The sequence below is a fragment of the Rhopalosiphum padi genome, chromosome 1, assembly GCF_020882245.1.
Source record: "Rhopalosiphum padi isolate XX-2018 chromosome 1, ASM2088224v1, whole genome shotgun sequence".
NCBI classification, from domain to species: Eukaryota; Metazoa; Arthropoda; class Insecta; order Hemiptera; family Aphididae; genus Rhopalosiphum; species Rhopalosiphum padi.
The window spans coordinates 33,915,029-33,942,839 of record NC_083597.1 but is presented as its reverse complement, the minus strand read 5'-3'; the positions used below and the strand labels follow the sequence as shown (position 1 = coordinate 33,942,839).

The 27,811-nt window shown below is 31.0% G+C and overlaps 1 protein-coding gene across 1 annotated transcript in view; it reads left to right on the top strand.

Annotated features, from left to right (window-relative positions):
- Window positions 1–27,470, top strand: part of LOC132918315 (lysine-specific histone demethylase 1A) — a 355,564-nt gene extending 328,094 nt beyond the window's left edge. Inside the window, exons 13-16 of the mRNA XM_060979491.1 lie at window positions 21,263–21,415; window positions 24,086–24,483; window positions 25,587–25,773; window positions 26,584–27,470. Coding sequence (XP_060835474.1) covers window positions 21,263–21,415; window positions 24,086–24,483; window positions 25,587–25,773; window positions 26,584–26,708 — 863 coding nt within the window. The 3' untranslated portion in view covers window positions 26,709–27,470. The remainder of the gene's footprint in view (window positions 1–21,262; window positions 21,416–24,085; window positions 24,484–25,586; window positions 25,774–26,583) is intronic.
- The last annotated feature ends 341 nt before the right edge of the window (window positions 27,471–27,811 follow it).

Here is a 27,811-nt window from a genome sequence, read left to right as displayed (position 1 = left end):
TTATTACTAAAATTCGTGAAATTAACCCTAATGTGCCATGGATGCACTGCAATATCCATAGGGAGGCATTAGTATCAAAATCTTTGTCAGATGATTTTAGAAGTGTATTAAACACGTCTGTAAAAATAGTAAATTTTATTAAGGCAAGGCCGTTACAGTCCCGTTTATTTGAGAAGCTTTGCGAAGAAATGGGCAGTATTCACAAATCACTTCTCCTTCACACTGAGGTACGTTGGCTATCGAGGGGGAAAGTTCTTACAAGACTTGTCGAACTTCGCGAAGAAGTCACTTATTATTTGGACGAAAAAAATGATTACGTAAAATTCTTACGTGATGTGAAGTTTATTTTAAAGCTTACATACTTAGCAGATATATTTTCTAAATTAAATGAACTTAATTTATATTTGCAAGGTATAGGCGGAGATATATTTTCAGTTCACGACAAAATTCGAGCATTTATGAAAAAACTTTTGTTGTGGAAAAATAATATTGAAAACAAAATGTTTGACTGTTTTGAATCATTTTCTAATTTCATAATTGAAAATCAAATAGAAGTTGATGATAGCATTATTACATCTATTTCTGATCATTTACAAACACTAAAAGATAATTTTGATTCATATTTTCTGAGTGAAATGGAGAACTATCAACAAATGAAATGGATTTCAAATCCTTTTCAAGAACATGACATGACAAGTGGGTTATCAATAAGAGCTAAAGAAGAATTAATCGAACTATTTGAAGATAGTGTGTTTAAAATGAATTTCAATCGAAAAAAATTAATAAGTTTCTGGTTATCAGTTCAAGAAAATTATCCAACTGTTTCCAATGAAGCTGTAAAGATGCTACTCCCATTCATTTCATCATATAATTGTGAGGTTGGTTTTTCGGCAATGGTTGCTATTAAAACCAAATTACGGAGCAAATTGAAACTTTCAAACTCACTGCGTCTCAAGCTAACCAATGCTGAAGTGGATATCGATGATGTGATGAAAAAAAATAGGAAACAATTACATCCTTCACATTAAAATTATATACTTATTAAATTTTACTAATATATTATACTTATTATACTTTTTTTTCGTAATTACATAAAATTTTATAAAATAGTTTAATTTTCTGTTGTATGGTAAAAAAAAAAAAAGGTCATTCATTGATATTGTGGGTCGCCATATTTTAAAAAATTTTCAAAATGGGTCGTACAATAAAAAGTTTGGGAACCTCTGATATAGAGTATCTACCTATTTTACGACAGCTTATTAGAATAATAATTGGGCACGTGCCCACGCGACGCCTAGCGCGGCGTTTGATGTCTGTCGGCCGCGCACAATTTGTCGGCGCGAATTCGGGACGCACACTCCTGTCGCGTGCATATCCGACGACGACTGTTGATACGCATTATAACGACGATAATATGTAATATTGTAAAAATCATTGTAGGTAGTAGAGTAAAATAAAGTCGGGATGTCAGCATATAATTACATATAAGTCACATAGGTAATGGTTATAATAATATGTTGTGTGTGTGTATGTATAAGTGGCATACCTGCAGGGAAAAGGTAAATAGGGAGATATACGTTCCTCAATCTGAAAAGTTCTCTTAGTATAATTTATATTTATTTTATTTAAATTTTTCCACCGATTATAATGGATAAATTTGTGACATCTTCTCATTTTAATAAACAATTAAAAAGCCAAAAGCCAAAAGGAAAGGGTAAATAGGCGATAATTATACATTTATAATAAATGTCACTATAAAAAAAAAATATGAACAAATACAATAATATCTGTATGTACCTAACTAATAATGTTTGTTCAAATGATTTTTTTATAATTATTAATAATTGAATATATATTTAAAAAAACAATTGATTAGAACACAATTTATTTTATATAATTTGTTAATTGCATTTGTTGGTTTTTTCTCTTACAGATAATAGATTATATATAAGCTTATATTATGTATTGCGTTATATACATTAGACACACACCCTTTAACCGCATTTATTAATTAAAAACGGTTTTCTGTGTACAGCTGTAAAATAATAATTCACCGTTCAACTCGAGCATCGTGTAAAGTGTATTTGGGTGCATGTTTGCGAACGAATAGAATAGCCAAACAAACGTAACAGACTTTATATCCATTCGCTTATATGTGTATATTACTATGTATTATACTGCATAATATAATCTATTGCTGTTAACTATTATTTAAAAAAATTATTGTTTTGTTTATTTTAATAGATAAATATTTTCAAATTGGGTAAATCTGGCCTTTCCCTCAACAATTCCAAGAGACGTCCTTTTTCTTTTGTATAAACTTTTCCACACATATTAATATTTAATAATAATTATACATAAAAGTGAACATATTATTACAGATGCGTAACAACTTAAATATAATTTATACGTTCGTGACTTATAATTTCAGATAGCGTTACTATTTAAATTGTTCACTATATGCTCACGACTGTCTGAATAATATCATCATAGTATTTATAACTTATTTCATTTTCATTTTTGTCTATCGATCGTCAGAATAAAATTGCGAAATAGAATTGAAACTAAATGGTGTTTTTACTCTCGAGTAGATGTTACCACACAGCAGCAACGTTCTCGACGTAAGTGGAAGATCTATATGTACTGCGTACCAATATAATTATTGTTAACACATGATATTATATTATATATATTTACTGTAATACTCGTCTCGCAAAAACTGCAGTTTAGTTTTATTTTCAAAAACCTTTTTTTTATAATTTTAAAACTTAAGTTAAACCTTATTTTAAATTCAGTTCTTAAACGCCAAGCAATTTTAGCGTACTTTTTATTTGACATACGTACCTATTACATATGATAACATTTTAAACGACAATCGTTGACAAAATATGTGAAGCATTTAACTCAATTCTTCAGTATGGTCGGGACTACACAAAAAAATGGCTATCATGTATGGTATAATAACGGCGAGCAATGGGCATTTATTTATTATAACTTATAAGTTAAATTGGTACGTCATCTTATGCATTATATGTAATATGTATACATAAAAATAATAGAAGTTATTACTTATTAGATAAACAGAAGTTTGTATCATTACTGTACATTTTTTAATTAATACATAAAATCTCAAAAATATAAAAATATGGTTTAAAAAATTAGAATTTGAATAAATCAATAAATTATTAAAGGGAAAAGGGATAATAAGCATATTTAGGGAATCATTACTGAATACCTATTATTTCGGTTAAACGATCGATCGTATCTCGATGCGTGGCCATTTGTCGTTTAGTTTGTTTGAAATTATCTCATCTTAATGTACTATAATATGTTATATAAGGTGTATCTTCATGATTTGAAAACTTAATGACGAAATTAAATATTAATATGTCATATATTTCTGGTACACTTTGCATATTATGATATCAAGTACACAGTACTAAACTGCAGTGACAATGTTATGACGTATGTCCTTAAATGTAATATTTGGCTATAATCACTGGCTTAGTCCACTTGTCCACAATCCACATATTATTAAAATAATGATGTATACTATAGGTATGTCGTCCATTTACTGTCCCGTGTTTTTCCCTTTTTTTGTAAATCCGAAGGAGGTCAAGCACGCGTATAATATTATATACGTATACATTATTGACGTTTTAGCGAGCCATATGGTATAACCTATGTGCACTCGCGATAAAGTCAAAACTTTTCAAATATCAGAAACGGTTTTCCGTACAACTTTTGTATTTTTTATCGCGATATATTTGAAACGGAGCTTTTATATGTACCTAATATGTATGCTATATTTTTTTAATTTCAAATATTTTCTTCGACTGAGGAATGACGACGATATTACTGTTAGCGCGTTCCGATCGCATCTCGCGAATTCAATCGATACTATACACAATTACTCTCGACCGCGAGATTTTGAAGAAAAAAAAATCAAATCGAATTATTAAATAAATATAAACGCGTTATTCACATCGTTCGCACCGACACGATAATAATAATAATAATAATAATAATGATAAACGGTTTAATATAATATAAGTAATTGTAAGCAGGTTGGAAAAATCACACGGCGGGTCGACGCCCGAATTAACCGTGTACATACGCATTATATTATAATAATATAATGTATATTATAGCTCAGTCGCACATGCCCACGAATCGACGGGAAAGCGTTATTTTCGGTCCCGCTCGCCGCGGCGAAACGACTTGTGACACGCGATATACGTATATACTAATCTGCGTGTACAACAGCCATATATTTCATCGCACGAGAAAAATGAGATACTCACTTTTAAATTAATTTTCCCTTCATACGCAAACGACGGCGATGTATGATGCACACTACACACAACACACACTCACTCAGATTTATATAAATATCGCGTTTACTATATATTATGTGGTAAAATCAATGTGTATATAAGTTATTGTAATTTTGTCCGCAATCAACACAAATGCGCAGCACGCTACGGTGCGGTGCCGAATGCCGAGTGTTAAACAAACATAATATATCCGTTGATGATGATCTTAACGCGTGGAATTTAATAATATGTGAATACCTAGTGTGTTTTTTTTTTTTATATTTTTGCGATGATAAACGGGAGAGTAACCGTTTTTGTAATGCACACATGATTTATATACATCACCCCGAGTATACATAGGTACTATGTGTGTTCAACTCGTACCGTATACAAATGTACCTACAATTTAATCTACACTTACACTGAAGTGGAGGAAAATTTAATTATCTTCTACCGCTCTCGCTGCACCCGGAAAATATGAATTTTTTTCTTGTAAAACCACAAACCATCACGGAAATTTAGTTATTTTTAACATAATAATAAAACATAACATTTTGCATGGCGTTATAAAAATATTTGTCGATTTTCATTTTTATTTTTGTTTAACACTTTATGGTGCAGTCAAAAGCTCAAAACTCCACAATGCCGTTACACAATTATAATACAAAATAATATTCGTGTTTAATAATATATATTTCAATATTTATTTTAATTATATAATACAATGTTCTGAAAATATTTTTGTTTTTAAATTAAAAAAATTATACAATCAAATTTCAACAATATCTTTATTACTTTTGGTGAACTCGGAATTTATTTTTCTGTTTAAATTTGGGTTTCAAATGCATTCAAGTATTTCTTTAAACTACTCGTAATAACAATAATAACATAGGTATATTATAATTTTCTTCGTATGATGATTTTTAATTATCTCTTGCATAAAAACAAATCTACTGTAGTTCTGTAACAAAATAATAAACATAAATATTTATATATAGGTACTATAGGTACTTATGCGAACAATATAATATATTGTATATAAATATATTATATTCATTGAACTTTTCGGCATTATGCACTCATATATTTTGTAAATTGTACAAAAACCATGAAACGTTTTATTATAACATCGAGAGAATAATTTAATAATATATTATAATAATAATTGATAATTTTATTCCGTCTACAAATGTATATAACGTGTCATACAACAAATTTCCTCAACGTGCGTGAATCCACTGAGAGGTTTATAATATATTTCCGCTGCGTTGTTGTAAATGACAGCAAAACACATTCCATGTGAATTTAGTACAGTTAATTTAGTCTGATCTATATATTTATGTGTTTTTGTAATGTATTCATTACGTGATAAATGTTGGTGCATTTTGCACACTTGAAAATAAAATAACCTCTCTACAACAACTTGTATAATATACGCGTTGTTCGCAATGTAATAATATATTCAACGCGTTTTGTGTTTATTTGTACAATGAATAGTATAAAAAAAATAAAACGTGTGTACAATTAAACACATTAAAAAAATAATAATGATAAATTTAATACTTCTTGAATTCGTTAATTCTTATTTCGTGTATACCCTTGAATTATGTGACAAATTCAATCGGGGGGAAAAAAAATTATAAAATATATACACATACCAGATACCTATATAATAATTAATATATCTGTTTAAAATAGGAAACGATTATTTTTCGCTTATAAAAAGAAATAAAAATGTCAGTACAAACGAAAATAACGTTTGACCGCAAACAAATATACCTACCCAATAAAAAAATGAAAATAGACTAATGTTAGAATATGTTTATTACACATTATACTTTTTTCTACTTCATAGTTAGTATTATATAGTATAAAACCATCATCAATTATAAGTTACAAACAAAGTGCTTATTATTTTGCGAACGGAAATTATTTATTCTACGCCAAGTCGCAATAAGGATTTTGTGGGATATGTAAATAATAATTCTAATAAAAAAAAAAATACTTAAACGGATAGTATAATATAAAATACGATTTAGCTGTTGCCGTTTGTTTTTATTTACAACTTCTGGCTTTAAGGGGGTTTTAACTTTAATTTGATTGCCGTTAAAAATAATCTTGATCTTTATATTTTTTTAACGCTTGATAACCATCAATTTTATTAGTTTTTTTTTTTTTTAATAATAAAAAAAGAGCTATTATATTCTACAATATTACTTTCTCGGTACCTTTAGCTTTAGTATGGGTTTAGGAAACATTTCAACTATATAAATGTTAGTTTACTACCAATACACCGGCCATGGAATGCCTCTTTCGTAATAAATCAAACACTGTTTAGTCTCTACGCCTATAAAGTATCCAAACATAAAAATAGTTTTATACGAATCAACAATCTGTTAATCATTTTCAACGCACAAACTATACACGTTTATGTTTATTGTCTTTATGCGTTATTAAAATGTGTAATAATATATATTCCTTTTTAATTTGTTTAGATTTTAATTTATAGTTTGACATCAAACGAGTTTTCAGAAGATTGTTACGTTTTAATAATAAATTGTCGTCGTCGAGCCTAATAAAATGAAAATTACCCAAACAAACGAAATGTTATAATAATAATTGAAAAAAATATAATAATTTCACAAACAATTTAAAATAATTAAAAAAAAAAAAATTACATATTACGATTCCAATCAAGTACGACAATCGTAGTTATAAATCTAATTAAATATTGCTTCAGACAGTGCTTTGGATTTTATCATACTTATAACTTAAACAAATATTTTTTGACGGTATTTAAGAAAAATTGTGACGCTTATTTCTTTTAGTCTTTTCGTATTTCGTAGCGTATAATATCATATTTAATTTCAATTTCATTTAGCCGTTTAATCAATGGTAAAAATTAATAATATATTAAGAAAATAATGACTTTGTTGTTTGATGTATAAAATGATTTTATATGCATAAGACATATTTCAAACTTTTGACTTGCAATTAGTTCATTGTTGTCGATATAAATATAATTATATTGTTTAATGCATATTTAAATACTGACCTAAAAAATGTATACTCTAATATATTCAAATAAGTTTTCAGATAATATGACTTTTTTTAATTTTAACTGGATATACAACACTCTAACACCATAGTTCCATAGTTTTCCGTTCGTTGCAGGTGAAAAATAATGAGATAAAAAAAAAGTTTTCCAACAACATTGCAATATTTTTATAATAAATTATAAATATAAACATTCTTATATAAAAATATGATAGTCCAATGCGATTGCCCGCTATAGACATCTCTACGTTTTTAAATGCGTATCTAGTTCTCGATTACAATAGGTACGTATATAAAAATGATTTTGACTAATTTATGACAATATTTAAATAACTTCAATTGATAAAAAATACCAGTTTTAAAACTAGAGCCCCGCGCATTGATGCTGTACTAAAAAGTGTGTGAAAAACGACAAACGATTGGTCCAGACCGACGCGTGTCCTATACCTATTGACGTACCGCCTTCGAAAAATCGTCGGAACGCGCGTGGGCCGAAGGTGATCCGATGAGGCTATAAGTAAGCTATTCCAAAAGTCAAACGTGAAAATTTCCATTCAGGTTTTCTCGATTGTTTTTCGGTGTGCTCGTACGCGTATTATTTATTATAGGCCTCGTAGGTAGCAGTAGGTCGGCGAGCGCGTAATATTTTATTCACTGCAGCAGTTTCGTCTGATTTACGGCTACCGGGCCGGCTGCCGCTGCTCCGGACGACTTACCTATTATATTATTACTAGTACGAGTGTATATATATATTACATAGGCTGTCGAACGCCGACGACCGCGCGGGTACTCTACTGCCGCTCGGCCCCGCCGTCGTCGTCGGACGGCCAATTTGAAGCCTGCACCGGCGTGGCTTATATAAAATTGAAATTTTTCGTTTTTCATCAGTATCAACGCCGCCGCCGGCTATATTATTATTGTAAGTACACGACAAATAAATACATTCGGACGCGTAATAACACGACGATTTATCTATAGAGAAAAAATATTCATCTCGTTCGCCGGTGCCGTTTTGTATAGTGTTGTATAATAAATGTTATAATATAGTGTCGTCGTCGTCGTCGTCGTACGTTCGTAATGGAAATGTCGTGCGCGCAACTATACGTATTATATGTAGCGGCGAGTGTTTCTCGCGGAAAGGATGAAAAATAAAGATGGAGAAAAAAACACGCCCGGCCGACCGTTCGTGTTGCTTTGATAGATTTCTTTGGATTTGTCTTAATGTGTGTGTGTGTGTGTGTGAAAACACGTTTTTCTCTCTCTTTATCTTTATGCCGTTCTCCGTCTTTGGCGATTGTTTTATGGGCGACGGCGGCGTATATGATAATTAAGTGGATTCGGGAGTTTCACGGGCACGGGCGACAAGAGAAACGCATTTACTCGGGTGACGCCTACAACGCCACGTCGTCCGTCGTGTGGTGTGCGAGTGCACGTTGTTCATCGGTTGTATTTTTCTCTTTCCTTATTTATTTTTCGGCGGTCATTTGTCTCTCGCACGCGGTGCGACCACATAATATCATACCGTTGTATTGTGGCATCGTGCGCAAACCGCGATGCGTCACGTGTGCCGGTCTCATTCCTTCTTCCTATTTATTCTTCTTCTTCTTCTTCTTGTTTTTGCTCCGATTCTATCCTTCTCACTATGTTTGCTCCGACTTCGGGTCTTCTGCGGTGACGGTGACACACAACGACCGGAAACACAGGATGTAATTGTCACCGTCGTCGAATCCTCGTCTGTACATACGAGTATATTATAATATTATGTACTGATGGCGGACGACTGTTGTTTATTTTTTTTCTCGAAATTCAAAAATAGTCATAGTACTATATGACTATATGATAGTGTTTAAGGACGGACTCGGAGTAAAACGTAAATTAATTTGGTTTAACCGAAAACTATACGTGCGGGCTACGGTTAGGGTGTTCGTAATCCTCGTCACCCTCTCCTGAATTTGATCTTGAGTAAGGTATATACGTACAAACGAAATGTTCCCTCTCGTTGTTGTCTGCTATTTTTTTTTTTTTTTACTATTTTCATGGTTGGATTCCTTATGGTTGTTTACTCGATTCGGTACAGTAATAAATTTTATCAAACTCTATGATATTATTATAATATTATAAAAACGCGCACTACTTCGCATAATGTATTTATTTTATTATATTTTGTAAGTATATATCTACGTCAATAAATACCAAAAACGGCTAATTGACCTATGCTTAACAATTTTCATGCGAATCAACAGAAGAAAAAAATAGATGTTAATTATTCAAAAATCTACCTATATATTATATATACATATTATAATATATATATATATATATATTTATATACGTACTATGTCTACAAGTCCGTATTGTGTTGATCGAGATAAGATTTCGGATCGCGTATGTGTGTAGGTTTGGTACCTATAAAATACTTAAACAGTTACCATTTTTTTCTCGTATAATAATATTTATATCAATTAAAGTACCGTGTCGTCGTTATACACCTATTCGTAAACATTTCGATTTTATCGCTGGGAATCTAGTAGTATTTTACTATTAGAACCAGATTATCGTCGAATTCGACCACACTATTATGTTATATAGTACCTATGTTATTATAAATTATAGGTATATTATATTAGTATACTATATATTATACTGGATTATTATGTATAGTCTATACAGTTCCGCGGTCGGAGTTTTTCGTCCTACGTAGGGACCGCGGCGATTTATCGTCTCCATATCCAGAAACCCATTATCGGCCGACAAGAATACCACCAAACGGTACAATATGATAATTCTCTGTCAAAGGTGTAATAATAATAATAATACATTCTCGACAGTGTTTGTGTGTGTGTGTGCTATCTTCCGCGTGCGTGTAATATTATAATAGCTTTGCGCGTGTGTGCCAACTCATTTTTGATATAGAACACGTATATTATACTATATTATAATAATATAATGTATGTTCAAACAGAAAATCCGATTCGCGTAAATTGTTCCATTGACATTAGAGCGTACATTATGTTATGTAAATAACGATTTTAACATTTTTTCAAAATACATACCAATATATTATTATTTAGTTTTGACGACGCAATAATAACGAATTAAATATTCAAGTCTCGAGTCATTATATTATTATACCGTATAATGCATGTAAATAAATAGTTTATTTCTGCATCGAATATATTTAAATGATTATTTACCCAAATAAACACATTTTTTAGAGCTGTATACATTAATTATAACTTGTATATTATTTTGTATACCTATATAGTGTAATTTATTAAATATAATATCAACTAGCTTTATATTATCAATGTATTTGCAATATACAAAATGAGAAATTAATTATTATAAAGTCATAATAAATTATAGTTTAGAAAAAAAAATGTATTTTCTAATTTATTTAAAAAATCATTATTTTCTACTCAGTACTCGGCCTTCATATTTTGTAATGTTTGATAATATTAAAGAAAACTAATAATTAATAGCATAATTTAATGTACGAGAGGTGCTAACGTAAATTGTAATAAAGTTTATTGAAGGAAACAGCAAATTTATTATAGTATGTCCTTTGAGTAATATTATTTTCTTTTTTTCATCATTTGCGCAGTCTAAACTAATAAAAAAATATTTCATACAAAGGACTACGGCATAAAACTCTTTGTATCAACCAACTATAGTAAATATTAGATTTTTCTTCTTAATGGATTACTCGGCTACCTGCTCGAGTTTAAAATTATTTGGATTATATTTAACGAAATTAAAGTTAGTTCTCTGTATCCTTTTATTTATTTCAAGAAAATAATAATCATTAATTTTTATTAATAAGTGACATTCAAATAAAATTTCTTGAAAAAATAAAAAGTTTTAGAATTAAATAATGAAAAGAGTCAATAAATTAATAAATATGTGTTTATCGATTCAAATATAATTAAAAACGCTTGGGCTTGAACTTTTTAATCATTTAATCCCGAGTATTTCACTAAAAAAATATAGGTAATACATATATTATAAATCCATTTAAATTGTTATTATATATTGTGTATGTATTATATATATATTAATGGTTCTATATAATGACGTCTGGTAGTTTTATTCAACTTTTTTCATTCGTATTTGGCGCTTAGTTTTTCAAACGAGTAATATGATTGATTATTGTATTTTCGTCTATTTACATCACGGCACATCGTATTTCACGTCTATATTACATAGCTGCAAACACTATACCCTCCGTGCATCCATGTTAACCAGTTTTCGAAACCACTCGACGCGCCGATAACGGAATTCCATATTTAAAGCGTGAAAACCCACGGAAGTCCGAACACGCACGACCGACGCGTTTCCCGAACGTTTCTAGAACCGCGGACCCACCCTAAACCGACGGGAAACCCGTCGAATGGCACCGCAGCGCACGAACACAGCGGTGGGTGTCGTTATGATGGCCGCGGACGGTTTCATAACGCGGACGGGTCGCGCGGGAACCTTTGCCCAGACATTGGCTGATGGCCGGGACGGTTCGATCGGAAAATCCGAGGGAAAATCCTATTAATTATCCGCGCTCGGGGGCTCTGGCGAGTCGGCCGCGCGATGAGCCCGCGGCGGCGGCGGCGTTCGCGAACTCGATACTATCGCATTTCGCGTCGTTCGAGGAGTTTGCGGTCGTCGCGCCGCAATGACAAAATACCCCGTAGGGTCGGCGCTGGAATTCGCCGTTAGAGGTGTATGTATATAGATGTGTACGAACGATATAACAGTAATATGCGCGTATAACGGCAATAATAATAATAATAATAATAATAATAACAACAATAATAATACAGCGCGGGGCGGCACGTGGGTGTATACTATACATGTCGGTCGGACGGCAGACGGTCGTGTCACGTTCCTAATTAAAATTACTAGTCCGGCAAAGCGGCGCGCGCGGTATACATATAATCGAACTGATACGACGGCGATGGAGGAAACGGCGAAGACGGCGAGCGCGACGACGAAAACGCTGCGCGCGACGCTAATGCCGGGCCGAGGGTGACGCCGCGCGAAGGGTAGTGGCAGTGTAGCGGCAGAGTGTCCGTGATTTGTGTGGCCCCGGGCCCGTCCCCGGTCGGCGGTTATATTGCGCGACAGTAATACAATAATATATTATATCACATAATATATATATATACATACTGCATAATATAACGTATCGGTGGGGGGACGATATAGACACGCGCGGCGTTCGTAGAGCTTTGCGTTTATCCCGCGACGCGTTATCCTCCCTATAAATATAAAATATAGTACTACTACGCACACCACTCGAGTGTATTAATTAATCCGCCGGTGCCCCCATTAAGTGTCGTTCGTTCTACGTGTGTTTGCCACCACCGAATAGCTGGTCTAGCCGCCACCGTTAGTATATGCTTCCCGTCCCGTCGTCGAAATAAATTTGTTATTGTATTCTATACAATATATACACTATACATATTGTACTTACCTATAGCGCAGCGACGGCGCACCTTAAAAAGTCTCGGGCCCACTCGCTAAAATTTAAATAAATGCGATCGGGAATGGTTCGATTTTTACGACGGTTTTTTTTTTTTTAAAATAATCGATTATTTAACATTACACATTACTCATACGATTTATATGACTTATATCAGTACAAAAGTACTGTAAAATGATGTGCATTTCAATATCGTAATGCATATTATGTAATATCATCGTTTTCGAGCTGGTTGAAAAGTACGTATTCGAGCCATCCATAAATAGACGCTAGTGTATACCGACGTCTAATCGTTATAGAACATAAAGCGGATGTGTATATTTTCAATTACAATAAGTACTCGTTTCTTTTGAAGCATGTGAATGAAATGTTTCACATTTAAAGAGAATAAAAACATTATGGATTTATTATAAACATATGTAATCTTTTAGCTGTTTTAATAGGGTATTCTTAAAGCCAGAGATGATAAATGTGTTATATTATTATGATTTCCAATAATTTTTTATCGTGCAATCAAATAATTATTATAACTATCTTTAAGTATTCACGTGTGTTCTATGTAAATACATATTGTTTACGATTTTTATCTTTTAAACATTATATATATTTGTTTTTATAATGCTTATTACTGTATCGCTATATATTTAAATTGGTATCACAAATGTATAATTTAAAACATTTTTAGTTATATTTTATTATACCGATATAAGTATACACGACTAGATGTAAAACGAACACTACACGATAAATTCTAATTCTTCTGTGCCCAAAAACCAAATAAGTACTGTATATTCAAATTGTCTCAACGCTATCATGTTTAATACATATCATTATTGGCTTATTTGGCTTGATATTGTATAATATGTGTGTATAACACATACGAGTTTCTCCACATTTACAGCTCTTTAGAGTTTGGATTCGCTTGTGTTCCTACCCATTATAACTTACAATTGGTTTATTATTTACTCGTTAGTCGTTATTACTTCAATCATACGATAAATTGATTATAAATACAATTATTTTTCATTGAAAGTTAAACGATGTGACGTTTTCCGCATCGTGTGACACACATTCAGTTATAATATACAGACTTAATTATATTATTCGAGACGATCAAACAGTTAGTCACTGATAATTATCACCGACGGTTTTAACTAATTGACGTTTTTATTACAGTTATAAATATTATATAGTTTGCTCTAATGTCAACCGTGCATTATTTCGTATACATAAATAAAAAATGTAAATACACAATTACAATAATTTATAAATAATTTTAATGATATTAACAGATCAATATCAGCAGTTACTGGATGGGTTATAATGTTAACAAGACGTTTGATAGTTTATAAAGGGTTAGTTACACATTATTTAAATACTCGAATGTTTTCAAGTTTTGGGATTAAACACTACATGTTTTCTATTAAATTAATATGTCCTTATAGATAAAAAAAAAAAACCAACCAAAATTTGACGAATAATAAAAGACAACACGGTAGGCATTATATAATATAATAATTTGGAACCCGTTTGAATCCATTCGTTGGAATAATCCGAATCCACGGTTTGACGTAACAAGGCCGTAACAATTTAAGCTCCGCTTTGTCGTGTAAAGATGATATTATAATACCTTATAATGCCCCGTAATACCCGTACGATAAATTATTATTATTGTACGTTTAATAATAATTATTATTATAGTCAATTGGCATTGATTACGACGGGGCACGCGTACTGCTGGCACCGCTAACGAATCACACAATTCAGTGGTCCGGCGACACGCTACAAGACCTGATTAGGATTAGGCGCTCGATATCTGTACGACATTATTATTGTTGTTCCGTCCACTGTGTATTATCCGGCAAGCCTACGATCGTCCGGTGCACACGCAATCGATTACGCCGGCGACGGCACTCGAACCCGTCCAAGTCCGTGTGCTCCGACGGCCCTATCGATTTGTCGTTTTGTCCGTTTTCCGAAATACAGTCCGTCGCAGTACGCTAATAAAACAGTATTATATTATATCGTGTACAAGAGTGTTCATTTGTAAGATAATTTCGTTTCATACGACAATATGCGTATATGGCGTGAAAACGATAATATAAATAATACGACGTAGTCGTGTAGTGTATAGGTACGCTCAACTCGTTACCGTCTATTTTATTATTGTTATCGGACATTATATGCAAATCATCATATTATGGTGGAAAACGCGTTTAAAATATTTAAACGAGTGTAGGTAGTAAACGTTTTTACGTATGTTTTTATGTTTTATTTATATTTTAGCGTTCTGACGTGTAACATTTTTATGAATGATTTCGTGTGTACAAAATCTTGTTACAATTTTGTGCCATCATCGCACAGTCGCGATGAAATTCCCGAACGTTTTGTACGCTGTTCGCCAGCTACGATGATGCGCGCCCGTGTATGTACAAATATGTATTATAAATATTATAATATACGCGATATCAAGACGCACCCGGATCGTCGATCGGCGTAATTAAAACGGACGTTATAGCCAGTCCGTTCCCTTCGACGTGCGCCGCCGCCACGTCTCGTGTATAATATACTCTACAATACCATTAACATTAGAAAATTGTAGTCGTGTCGTATACCGCGGTATACGTTATAATATCACATGAAAACGTAGTATACGTCTCAGTACCTATATACGTACCTACCTCGCGTCTTGCCGTGCGCATCGCGTAGTCGTCCGTCACCGCGGCAGCAATACAACGACGACGGCCGGCCAGCTATTGATTTTTATTATTATTTAATATTCGACTCCGCGCACTGCGTGTAATATAATGTAAATGGGTGCATTAGTCGTACTATTCCGACAGTTGTCAGAAGCGAGCGAGAGACCGCTCGGCGAACGGAAGAGTGGGCACCGGGCTGACCGTTAACGGGTAGGTGACGGGGAGTGGTGTGGTGAGATGGCCAACAGCGGATCTTGATAAAACTTTAATACGTATCTGACCGTGCCGTAGTGTTGATCGGAGCAATTATAACTGAACCCCCTACAGTTTGACTTTATCCGTTTCTGATCTAAATTAGAACGATATATATTTTATTTTTTTTTTTTTTAATATTACTCTATGTACAATATACATATATTAATGTTCACCGACTAAGTAGTAATCCGGTCCCATTAGTGTAAATTTAGGCGGTATTCCTTTTTTTTTTTTTAATATTAAAAATATGGTATCCGGACACAATGTTCATCTAGACCTCGAGCACGTAGGTATATTATACAACGTGATAATATTATATCCTGTATATCTATCGTTGGTTCGTATATAGTCACACCCACATGGTTTATGGACCAAAACACTTTTCTCTAATCCACCACTGACCGTTCGCAAAACCTCAGTTCACGCTGCGTGCGCGATCGGTTTTTGATAAGATGAATCACTTATGTAAACGAGGTTAATTGCGTTCTTTCGGGGATAAATAAACCACAGATTTTATGAGTAACATACCTATACCTACCCGGTAAACTATAACGAAAGAAACGCGTGATATTGTAATAAACAGCAATTACGAATTAGTACTAAAAAATAAATAATTTGCCTATTAACGCGACAATTGGTTAATCTTTTTACGTTTTTTAAGTTTTTTTATAACCGCTGTACCTATTATGTAACTATAATCACTCGACTCTCATTCAACGAGTAGGCAGGTATTATGAAAAACATTTAAAATCATAATTTCTCATTTGGCTGTGTTAGGTATTAATAAGTTATAGCTCAATTTATTGAAAATAACTCAATAGATACAACTTACAAGGCTTAGGTGATATATAGGGATATTTTCCATTAATATGTATTTTAGACAAACACAACTCCTATAATGAAATATGTGCACTGATCGATCGATTATGAACATAAAAATCTCTCTGATCATTTAAACGAAATTAAACTGAAAATAAACGGTTTTACGATTGTGTATTATTAATGTTACAATCAAAATTATCGTACGCATTATATTATATATATATATAATATATATAGTTAACCATGACGGCCATAACCCACGTCCCACATAAACAAGCATGTTATATGGCGCGTTTAGAGGCAGTTTCAACGATGTAAGAGTCATACGCGTGATACATAAATAATATATTTTGTGTATCTCTTTATTAAAGGAAATACAATATATTATACACAAAATATAACTTAAAATTAACTTAAAAAAAAAAAATCTTAATTTGTTTAGCTATTTTGACAAAGTGTAACATAACTTTCACACGGCATATTATTAAATGTATTAAGTGTAAAATGAAAGTTTATAAATAATTAGCCTTAAGTAAATATTACTATTGATAGGTAAAATCGGTGCCAATCTTGATTATGATTGTACTATCGTTGACTGCTATGTTTTGTGAAATTTAAATTTTTCGTATTTAAACATTTTAAACCCTGTTGTTATGTTATTTTTACGTTAATTACCAACTTTTTAATGTTTGAAATTTAACATGTATACGCATTTTAAAATAAATGTATTCTACAACAAGCATCTATCTGAAACATTCCTATATCTATTATAATGTTTATGATAATAAATAAATTGTTGGTAGTCTTAAGTTCAAATGAAAATAATGACTTTCTTTTTGTGTGATATGAAAAATATTATTAAAAAGTCAAAAGATTAATGATTAAAAAAAGAAAAAAACAATTTTTAAAACGTTGTCTTATTATTTCATGTAATTTTTTACTTGTGGATAGGCTATATACGTGCAATGTGCATACGAGGTATTATAGGTATTATATTATATCTGATGATACCGGCAAAATAAATTTAAAAAAAATTGTTTGTGTTAACATAGGTAATATGAAAACTAATTTAAAACACATCACTTACCTACTGGTTTCTACGTGTTGTGTATTCATATTTATTTGAAGTATACAAATTATGTATGAAACAAAAAAAATCATTTTATTAATGCAATGAAAGGTGAATTACGTGCAAAATGAAAATCCTGTTTATTAGGAAATAATATTATTCAATTTCAAAATTTCAAACCAACCCTTTGCTACATCAAACACTTAAGTTTCATTTATTATTCAATTATTTTAATCTGGATTAAATAAGAATCTAAGCTAACCAATTAGTTTTCTTTTGAGCGGAGGGAGTTGTACATCGTTACAATTTACAACAATGAGTGACATTATTATTATTAGTCATCGAATTAAGTACAATGATTCAATTCAACTACTGTATCAATTAAAGTAATTGTGTATTTATAGTTTTATTATTTTTTTTTAGAAGTCAATACAATCACCAAGTTTTTGTTCGTGTCCACGATGATTTAAATTATTTTGAACACGTTTATTAGCTAGACAATCGAGTTATTTTTTTTATTGTCTACAGATGTTTGGCTATTTTTATAATTATTACAAAAACATTTTTACAGTCAATACCAAAACACTTTCAATACAAGCTATTACAATAAATAAACTTATAATAACGATTCTGTTGCTCACAAACCATTTGTTTGGAAATAATTTAAAACGCACACTAAAAACAATACGTATTTAAGCTATAAAACTTATATGATCGCCAAGATTGTTTCCAAATCTAATAATATATTTTATTTCCAACGCATAATATTTATTATCATTTATCTTAAATGAAAATCCAGAATGATCACTATAGTTGGCCATGTATAACAAATGTTCGTTGAAATAAATAACGAAAAACATGTCATTATTATGTTTTTTTTTCTATGTAATGAAATATTGTACGACATTAATAGCTAATGCATTTCCAAATATAACTCGTCGCCTTTATTAAAATAATAAAATATCGAGTTAGTAAAGACAAAACCATCTAATACAATGCAACAATATTGATATAATGATTCCTGCTTGCATTTGTATAATATATTTTAAGTATATATTGAAGCTTCAATTACATAATATTTTTTTAGCATACTTTATCTTAAAATCAATTGCAGGTTATAAGTTTCATTGCTAAAAGGAAGGAAAAAAAGAGAAAAAAAAAATGAAAATATTGGAAAAAAGTTTTACAATTTTTGACTTAATTTTATAGTGTAAAAAAAATGTGTAAAGTTGCTATGGTGTTTTCTTCTTTGAGGGTATGCTGTATTGAGAACGGATTGTTTAGAATTTGACGGGCTTCTGAGTATTTAGGACAGGTGATCATTATATGTTCTATTGTTAGATTTATATTGAACGCGTCACATATTGGTGCTTGATCTTTATTGATAAGGTGTGCGTGGGTAATGTGGGTGTGACCTATTCGTGCTCGGGTGAAGATTACTTCCTCTTTTCTTTTTATTTCAGGGGGAAATCCTATTTTTTACACTTATATTGTAATATATATGTTATTTAAGTACTATAATAGTTACTGTACCTACCGTATAACCCAGTTATACACCTATATTTTACATATTGTTAAAGTCTGATTTACTAACTGTTAATATTGTTAGTAAAGTATAAATTCACTGCTTTTGTCCTGTAATATGCAGCTCTTCATACTGGAAATGTATTAAAATTGTCTATCGGCCTAAAATAGGTATGTGAATTATATTAGTTTATTTTTAAGGCACTTCAGTAGCGACTACTATAAAAAAGTTCGCTCTAAATGTCCAATGTGTATGTTGTCTTTATTTGTTATTGATTAATAAATCACCCTAACATAATTTAATCTAAAAAAAACTTATTTAAAAAATAATAAACACACAGTTAGTAACCAATGGCGGTAACGGTAATTTATTGTTATTATTTTAACATAAATGATGATACGCATAACCAAATTTGTTATCTAGTTAGTTAGTATAGTAAAGTCGATCTTCTCGATTTTTAAACATAAGCTACGATTTGATTCATAAACAAAATACAAGAAACAAATTGCTTTTTTCTGGGATAGAATTATATACGTATAGAATACGAAAACTTAAATTAATAATATTTGTGGTAATAATGTACGTGCACTTTTATATTTTAGATAATATAGTATATACCTACCTACGTAATCTCTGTGTTCTTATAGTTCCGCGGATAAAACGTGATAAGAATTATAATTTTTTTTTTTAAATTGTAATACACGCCACCATAAGAACTTTTTCTCGGGAATTTCAGATGTAATATTATATGCATATTACCTACCTACTACAATGGCAAATTTTCAATGAACAGACTCTCTGAGTATTCACGCCTCGCCTCGGGTGTGATATTACGACTAATATTATACGACATATTATTATTATTATATTACGATACCCTACCTACTCGCTCTCATTGTCTCGTTCTATACAACTACTATGTCTTTGGCGAGGATAGGGACTAAGTGTAATAACAGCATGCTTTCAGAAATCTTATTATGCCAGTCGTTCTAATTAACTCGATCCGTAAACAAAAGTCCAAAGTTCCCTAAACACCCGTAAGATAATCCATGCCTTGTCTTCGTAGCTCGTACACCACTGCTCTACTGTGTAGTATACCTACAATAACAGTGAGTTAACTTCCCGTGTTCCCAAGCAGTGTCTGCATAAACTTATAGGATATAAAGTTAAAACTACTAATAGACCGCTAAACTAACATGATGTGTTGGGGTTGACAACGGTGGTTTGTGCTGGTGAAAACTACGGAAAGGTAATTTTTTTCTCATTTTTATTGTTTTGTGGAAATTTTCCAACTGTGAAAAAGAGAAATCATAAAATGAATAATGTCTCATAATATAATAATTTATTCGACAACTGTAATTGACTTTGAAAAATCAAAGAAATTGAGATGTATTTTTAACTCTGTTTCTTACCTTGACTATTATTCAAATTGTGTAGGTGTTCTGTTGTTCAGTTTAGCGTAAAATTTCTACGATCCAAATATTTATAAATATCAAGTATAATATAATATATATACATAAATAATAGGAGATTGTGAATTTCTTGGTTTTTTTTGCCCCCCAAGCAACAAACAAACAATTTTACATTGGTTTTATATGCTAATCAATAGTTCAATACATAAAAAGTTATGATTTAAATCTTCGACAAAAGTAAATCGAAACTCGATTTCCTTAGTGACCTATCTAGTTTTATTATTTTATTTGTTCAAATTGGGTACAATTGCATGTTTCGAGGAGGATAAAAAAAGCCCCAGGGATACGAAATAAAAAAAAAATATTCTCCAAAGGTAATTCAATATGTTCAAAAAGAAAAATTGTTTTTTGTTTTTATACCTTGAGATTATTTTGAATGTAGAAAATATAAATAATAAAACTGCTTTTGGATACTTATTGTTTCCTGACGTCAACAGTTTTAAACTAATACATTGGCTCGCTCTTTAATGTAACTTTTTACTGTTTATGATTTTTATTTTTGTATTTATTAATGTATGTTTTATAAGTGTATAATATAAAATAATAGTTAGTAATATTTATCTGTTTGCAGTGCGAAATGGTTACTCGTGTGTACCTGTAGCTTTGGCAGAAGGTCTGGATATTAAGTTAAGTACTGCTGTCAAACAAATTACTTATGGCCCAAATGGTGTGGAAGTTTCAACTACTAATTCTCGATCAAATACAACCGGAGCTGTATATAAAGGTAAGGAATATGGTTTTACATTTGCCAACTTGTTAGAGTTTCTATTAAAAAATTGAAATATTATATTATAAAACTCTAAAAAAAAAGTACTCAAATATTGAGTGTTTAATTTAAATGTCGACAATATCGACAAATCAGAAAAGAAAACAATGTTGTACATTTACATAAATAATAGTCGTTTGCCAATATCGTCTGCAGACATTTGACAATTACTTTAGATATATTTTTGACGTTTGCGGTTTGCCCATAATCTTGTATAATATACATGAAACCAAATCCCAAATAAATATAACTCGCTAAAAACACCATCGACTCGTTGATTGATATTTGGATTGGGTTTTGTGATATTATTGTTCGATTTGTGTTTGAATTTCAAATTAAAATCGGATGGGTTACAAAAGAAAAAAAAACGTCAGATTTTCACTGCAATATGTTGTATTAATTTGTTTTTGGATGAGCTAGGGGAAAAAATTTAAATTATCAAATTATCAACCCTTGTGTGTACGAGTCTGATGCTATCCTATGTGGTCAAATACGTTTTGTCAGCCTTTTATTGTTTGAAATTAATTTTATTTCCGATTAGTTTTTTTTTTTATTGATCGAATTCTCATTGTGTACATTAAACACTCATCATTCATCCTTGGCATAAAGCGCTTCCGTTTGATTCTGTATAACCACTGATCCGTTCATGTGAGGTGTACAATGGGTAGGGTGTAAGTCAATATGTTATAAACAATTTTTTATAAAAAATCAACTTATCAATTAAATTATTATTATTACGTTAACAGTCATAATTTATTTTCTTTTACAACTAATAAAATTATGCATTTTTAGTGTTAAATATTCTATTATTGACGTTGTTTAGTAATTATACTGTTATTTATTAATCAGTGTTGCGATAATATTAAAACATATTGTTGAAAATGACAATATTCAGTATAAAACGATTTTATTAAAAATGTATGACACTCACACATTTTTAAATTTAATGAATTGTTACTTATACATTGTCACATAATTATTTGACTGTGTTATAATATATATTATTATTAATTATAGTTTTTTGTCCAGGTCGATGATTTATTAGTTTTGTATCAGAATAGTTTAAAATATAAAAACAACACTGAAAAGAGCGGTTTTTGTATATATTGTTGTTCAACTCGTTAATGTAGTTGATTGGTTCTTATTGTTATATTATAGCCTCTGTATTGATTTTATAAAGTGTTTATGTCTTCCATTATTTTGTAATAACCTAGTTTTATATAGATGTCTATAAAACTATTTGAAGTTTTGAACGCAGTATCAATAGACATTAAAAAAAAGTACCTTACATAGCCTTGCCTAACTGCATATTATAGTACATAAGTTATATATAATGACCTGTAATATTAACGTCTGTATGTTATAAATTGTCGAAGAAAATTGAAAACTAAATATTTTATATGGGTAAAAAGCGAGGAATAAATTTATAATACCCACTACAAAGGTTGAAAAGCTTAATATAGTAATAATTAAGTACCCAAATAACTATTTCGACGTCTGTGATAAAATTGGCTAAAAATGTTCAAAGTTATATAATTTAAACATTTTTTTTTTTTAATATTTAGATTGTTAAAATTACTTTGATATTCCGGTTTATTCTTAACAACCGTTACAAGCTCTTCGAAAGTTGTTTTCCCAATTGATTTTGGGTGTTCTTTTATCAGTCTTAATATATATTTTTCTTTTAATTACAATAGTCACCTATCGTCGACTTAGAACTATCATGGCCATTCACAATAAATTCATACTTAAAATATATTTATAAAAACTTGATAAATTTTAGTATTATTGTTACGATGACATAATGTTACTGTGAAAAATTCAAAATGTCATCATTGCATAACTAAAACCGTTTGTTATTGTGGCTAATCTCAAATACCCGACGTACTTTTTCTTTCTTTATTATCTTTATTATGGGCTATCTAAAGTTCAACTATTAAATTTTACACTATCCAGGCCGATCTCATGAATTTTCATCAAAAATTACTTTTCAGAATGATGCAGTACACGTTTTAAAGTTAATAATTGTTTAGAGGGATATCAACTTTCAAAACTCCTAGTAACAAGACAGTTTTTTGTTTTTCCTCAAGTTGGGTAAAATTGAGATTGTCCGTGACGGTTCTTACTCTTAGGCTGTGCTTAGTTTCGTATTAAATATATTCTACACCTTTTTCATTCTTTCTATATGAGTATGCCCCACGTTGAAAAGAACGATATTATATTAATATTCCGTACTTTATCTATGCAGGAAATATTCAGTAAAGGCGTGTAAAATCAAGGTGTTTGTAATCAATTTCACAAAATTAAAACTGGCATCTTTATATACCATATTATAATTAATATTTGTATGTTGTATACATAATAAATATGTTTATATGCAACTACAGTTGTATTATTACTTGATTAACGCTTACCATATATAAGTATACAACTCGTATACACGTGTTTAAAGTTTAATTGTAGTATTCAGAAAAACGAGTGTTCTTGAACAGTTCTGAGTGTTCTAATTTAATATTTTAATTTAAATAACGTTTGGTAAAATGCGATCTTAACGTCGCTAATGTATATAATATAATATCGTGACATAAATAAGAACATACTAATAATAATATAATTTCGTATTTACAGGCGATGTCGTACTCTGTACACTGCCTTTGGGCGTATTGAAGCAATCCACAAACAAAAAGACTCAGTCGCTGTCGAACACTGTACAATTTTCGCCACCGTTGCCCGACTGGAAAGTTGCCGCCATTGAACGTCTGGGTTTCGGTAACCTCAACAAGGTGGTGTTGTGCTTCGACCGCATTTTCTGGGATCCCAACGGCAATTTGTTTGGTCACATCGGCAGTACTACAGCCAGTCGCGGAGAAATGTTCTTGTTCTGGAACCTGTACCGTGCGCCCGTACTTTTGGCCTTGGTTGCCGGCGAGGCTGCCAGTGTCATGGAAGACATATCGGACGAAATCATTATTTCCAGGTGCATGTTAGTGCTGAGAGGGATATTCGGGACAGCAAACGTTCCAGATGTAAGTACGATAAAGTAAACGTAAAAAAAAATATATATGTGGACGCAATATATTATAATATGTCGTCTATGGTGCCAATCGAGTTGGGTGGAGTCTAAAACATATTCCCCCTTATTCCCTAAACAGATACACATACACATTTTACAGATATTTATTACTACGTATATGTACCTATATGCGACTTTTAATCGAACATTAATTACGAAACTTAATTTGGAAAAATTAATATTAAATACATCAAATTATTTGTAGTCTATTACGGGAGATATTTTTTTTTTAAATTAATAGTTATATTTTGACTGGAGCAATGTATATAGTGATAGTGTATGTTTTACAATGTAATGAGTGTATTATTTGTTTCGGACATAATCCAACTATCCAACTATTAGGAGTAGTGAAAATGCTTCAACATTGAACTTTAAAAGTATTTTACAGTTGTAAATTAGACTTAGTTGGTAGTTTGAAAATGACGAGGCTCACAGTATTTTTAGAGTTAACCAAAAAAATAAATAATAATGTGAAAAGACGGAAATATTTACGAAAACCAGTTTTTCTTAAAATCAATTGAAGGTTGAAATTAAAAAATAAATAAGCGTAGGCACTTGATATTTCTATATCTTATTATTATTTATGGTTTAAATATTTTATTTCATATTTGTATTTGATTGTATTTTCTTCTAATTTTCAAACCTTTATACTAACCAATAATATTGAAACGAATTACGTATGGGTGAAGCCCATTATTTTTTTAATTATTGATTACAAAGACTACTCGTATTTATGTTTAAAATGTTTAAATACGATATTAAACATTAAAACAATATTTTGTTTCATATTTTAAATTTAATTTGTATTTTTTTTTTTTTTTATCACGCTCATAAATAATGATCATTATAATCCGTGTTATTTAATACACGTGTTTTTAGTAATTTATTTTATCGAACATATGAAACAATAATTTACAACTCCGTCTGTACGTAGGTATTATGCTGTGCTGCTACTACACACTACACTTTCAATTCGTGTAGAATTACCATATATCTATATTATTCACGCATACATTTTAATTACTATTCTAACGTCGTCGTATAATCTATTTTCAGCCGAAGGAAACCGTCGTTACTCGCTGGAGAGCCGATCCATGGGCGCGCGGGTCCTATTCGTTTGTGGCAGTAGGTGCCTCCGGCTCCGATTACGACTTGCTAGCGGCTCCCGTTTCGTGTTCCAGGAGCACGGAGCCCAATACGAGTGCAAACCCGACTGACGGAAGCGAACGGCTCTACTTTGCCGGTGAGATATTTTCTAAGACTATGTATATTATTAAGTATACACTACTATATACTATCATCGTGATGCACAGTGTACAGGGCGACGGCGTACGCGCGTTATTGTCTCGTAACCGTCGTCGCGCCGTTATTGTTTGTCCGGCGTGCGACACGAGCTCGGGGACTGAACCCATTTTTAAAAACTATAAAAAAAATCTCGTCTGCACCGAAAAATGGGTTCGAAAAAAATAAAACCCGAGTTCAAACAACGGTTTATTATGGACTAATATCTGACCGTCTGGTCCACAATCGCTGTTCTGTTGAAAACGGAGGCGTATCGTATACATAATATTGTATAATATTATTATAATATCGTCTCGCGGGCAGCCGTAAATCCGACTCACCTGCCGGTCCGCGTTGTACGGGCCGTTGACATGTCAACCGATTACTCTTCCTTTAAGAAGTTGTCAAGCTGATTTACAACCGTGACGGACTTAAGAGAGCGTGAGATGACGGGGTGTCTTTTTTACGAATAATAAGTCATATTTTCCGAGTAAAATTAATTTCAATACCTAATCACCGTGGTGTACATTGTGTGTGCATAATATATATATACAGAGAGAGAGAGAGAGAGAGAGAAATGTATAATATAGTGACGTTCGAAAATCTTGAATGACGTTTCAATTTATGCCGTCTCTTTACGACATTCAAACATTTTTCAGATGTTTTATTATTATCGTACGCACGTTTTATAAGGGCGGTATATGCAAATGAAGATGTTCAATTATTATTAAATATGACCTGTCAACTATGTTTTGTGTCTGTTGTTATGTAGGTGAACACACTATACGTAATTATCCGGCTACGGTTCACGGCGCTTTTCTTAGCGGTCTTCGCGAGGGTGGAAAGATCAGTGACAAGTTTTTGGGATGTCCATACGCAGCGCCTACATCAAAATAATCAAAATAATTTCAATTTGCAGCCATTTTTTACATAGTAAATTTTTTTTTCATAAACAATTAACACTTATTTATGTTTTTTTTTTTTTACTGTAATCGATGTCGTTGATTTCAATTTTAATAATTGTATTCATTAATTATAAGCATTATTTGCCATTTTTTTTCAATTTAAATAATTTTAGCACTTAAAGTATATTTTATAATGCACTACTTAATTAAGCTAATACATGGAAAGGTTATTACTCCAGTCTTACAACTCTCTTTAAATATTTCCAACAACTACTTGTATTACTATTAACATAATATTAATTATTTTTACTCCATTCAATTTAATTATTATTTGAATAATATTTTTTATTATAAATTAATACTATATTGTTTGTGCATTTTATTTAAATATCAATAAGTTTAATAATTTTATAAAGCACTGATCATGTTTTGTCATAAGAATTGAGTTTTAATTTTTTTTTTATTTAATAATATTTGTAATCACTGTTAAACATTAATTTAATTTAAATATGCCAGATTGTGTTTAAGATGGAACCTAGTAGTCGATTTGCCATGTATAAAATATAAGTTTAATTTTTACTAATTTTTTTTTTTTATATAATTAAATGTCATGAAATTGCATTAGTATATAATAATATGCACTAACATTTAAATCTTAGTTTTATTGATACACTTTTTGTCAATTTTTTTTTAAACATTTCTTTGTAACTTTTGAAACAAATAAAGCATACTTATCTCTATTTATATACATATATTGAACGAGTTGTGCAATTTATACAGTTTGAAAACAGAGCTACCTATTGATTTTTAACATATTCCAGTAAATTGCACATCACAAACATACAGATAGCGCCAGATGTAAACTAATAAAGAAGAAAAAAGAATTACTTAAAAATACTTCATGATTTTACATTTTGAGTTAAAACAATTTCGTCGCAAACAGTTCACTGATAAAAAAGATTGACATTACGATAAAATATAATTATTTAAATCTAATTGTATGTATTTAAATCATTATAGTCCATCACTAACCTACTCCGAAGTGAGTAAATTGAAAGCAAAATTTCTAGTCACCAATCTATAGAAGTTGTTAGT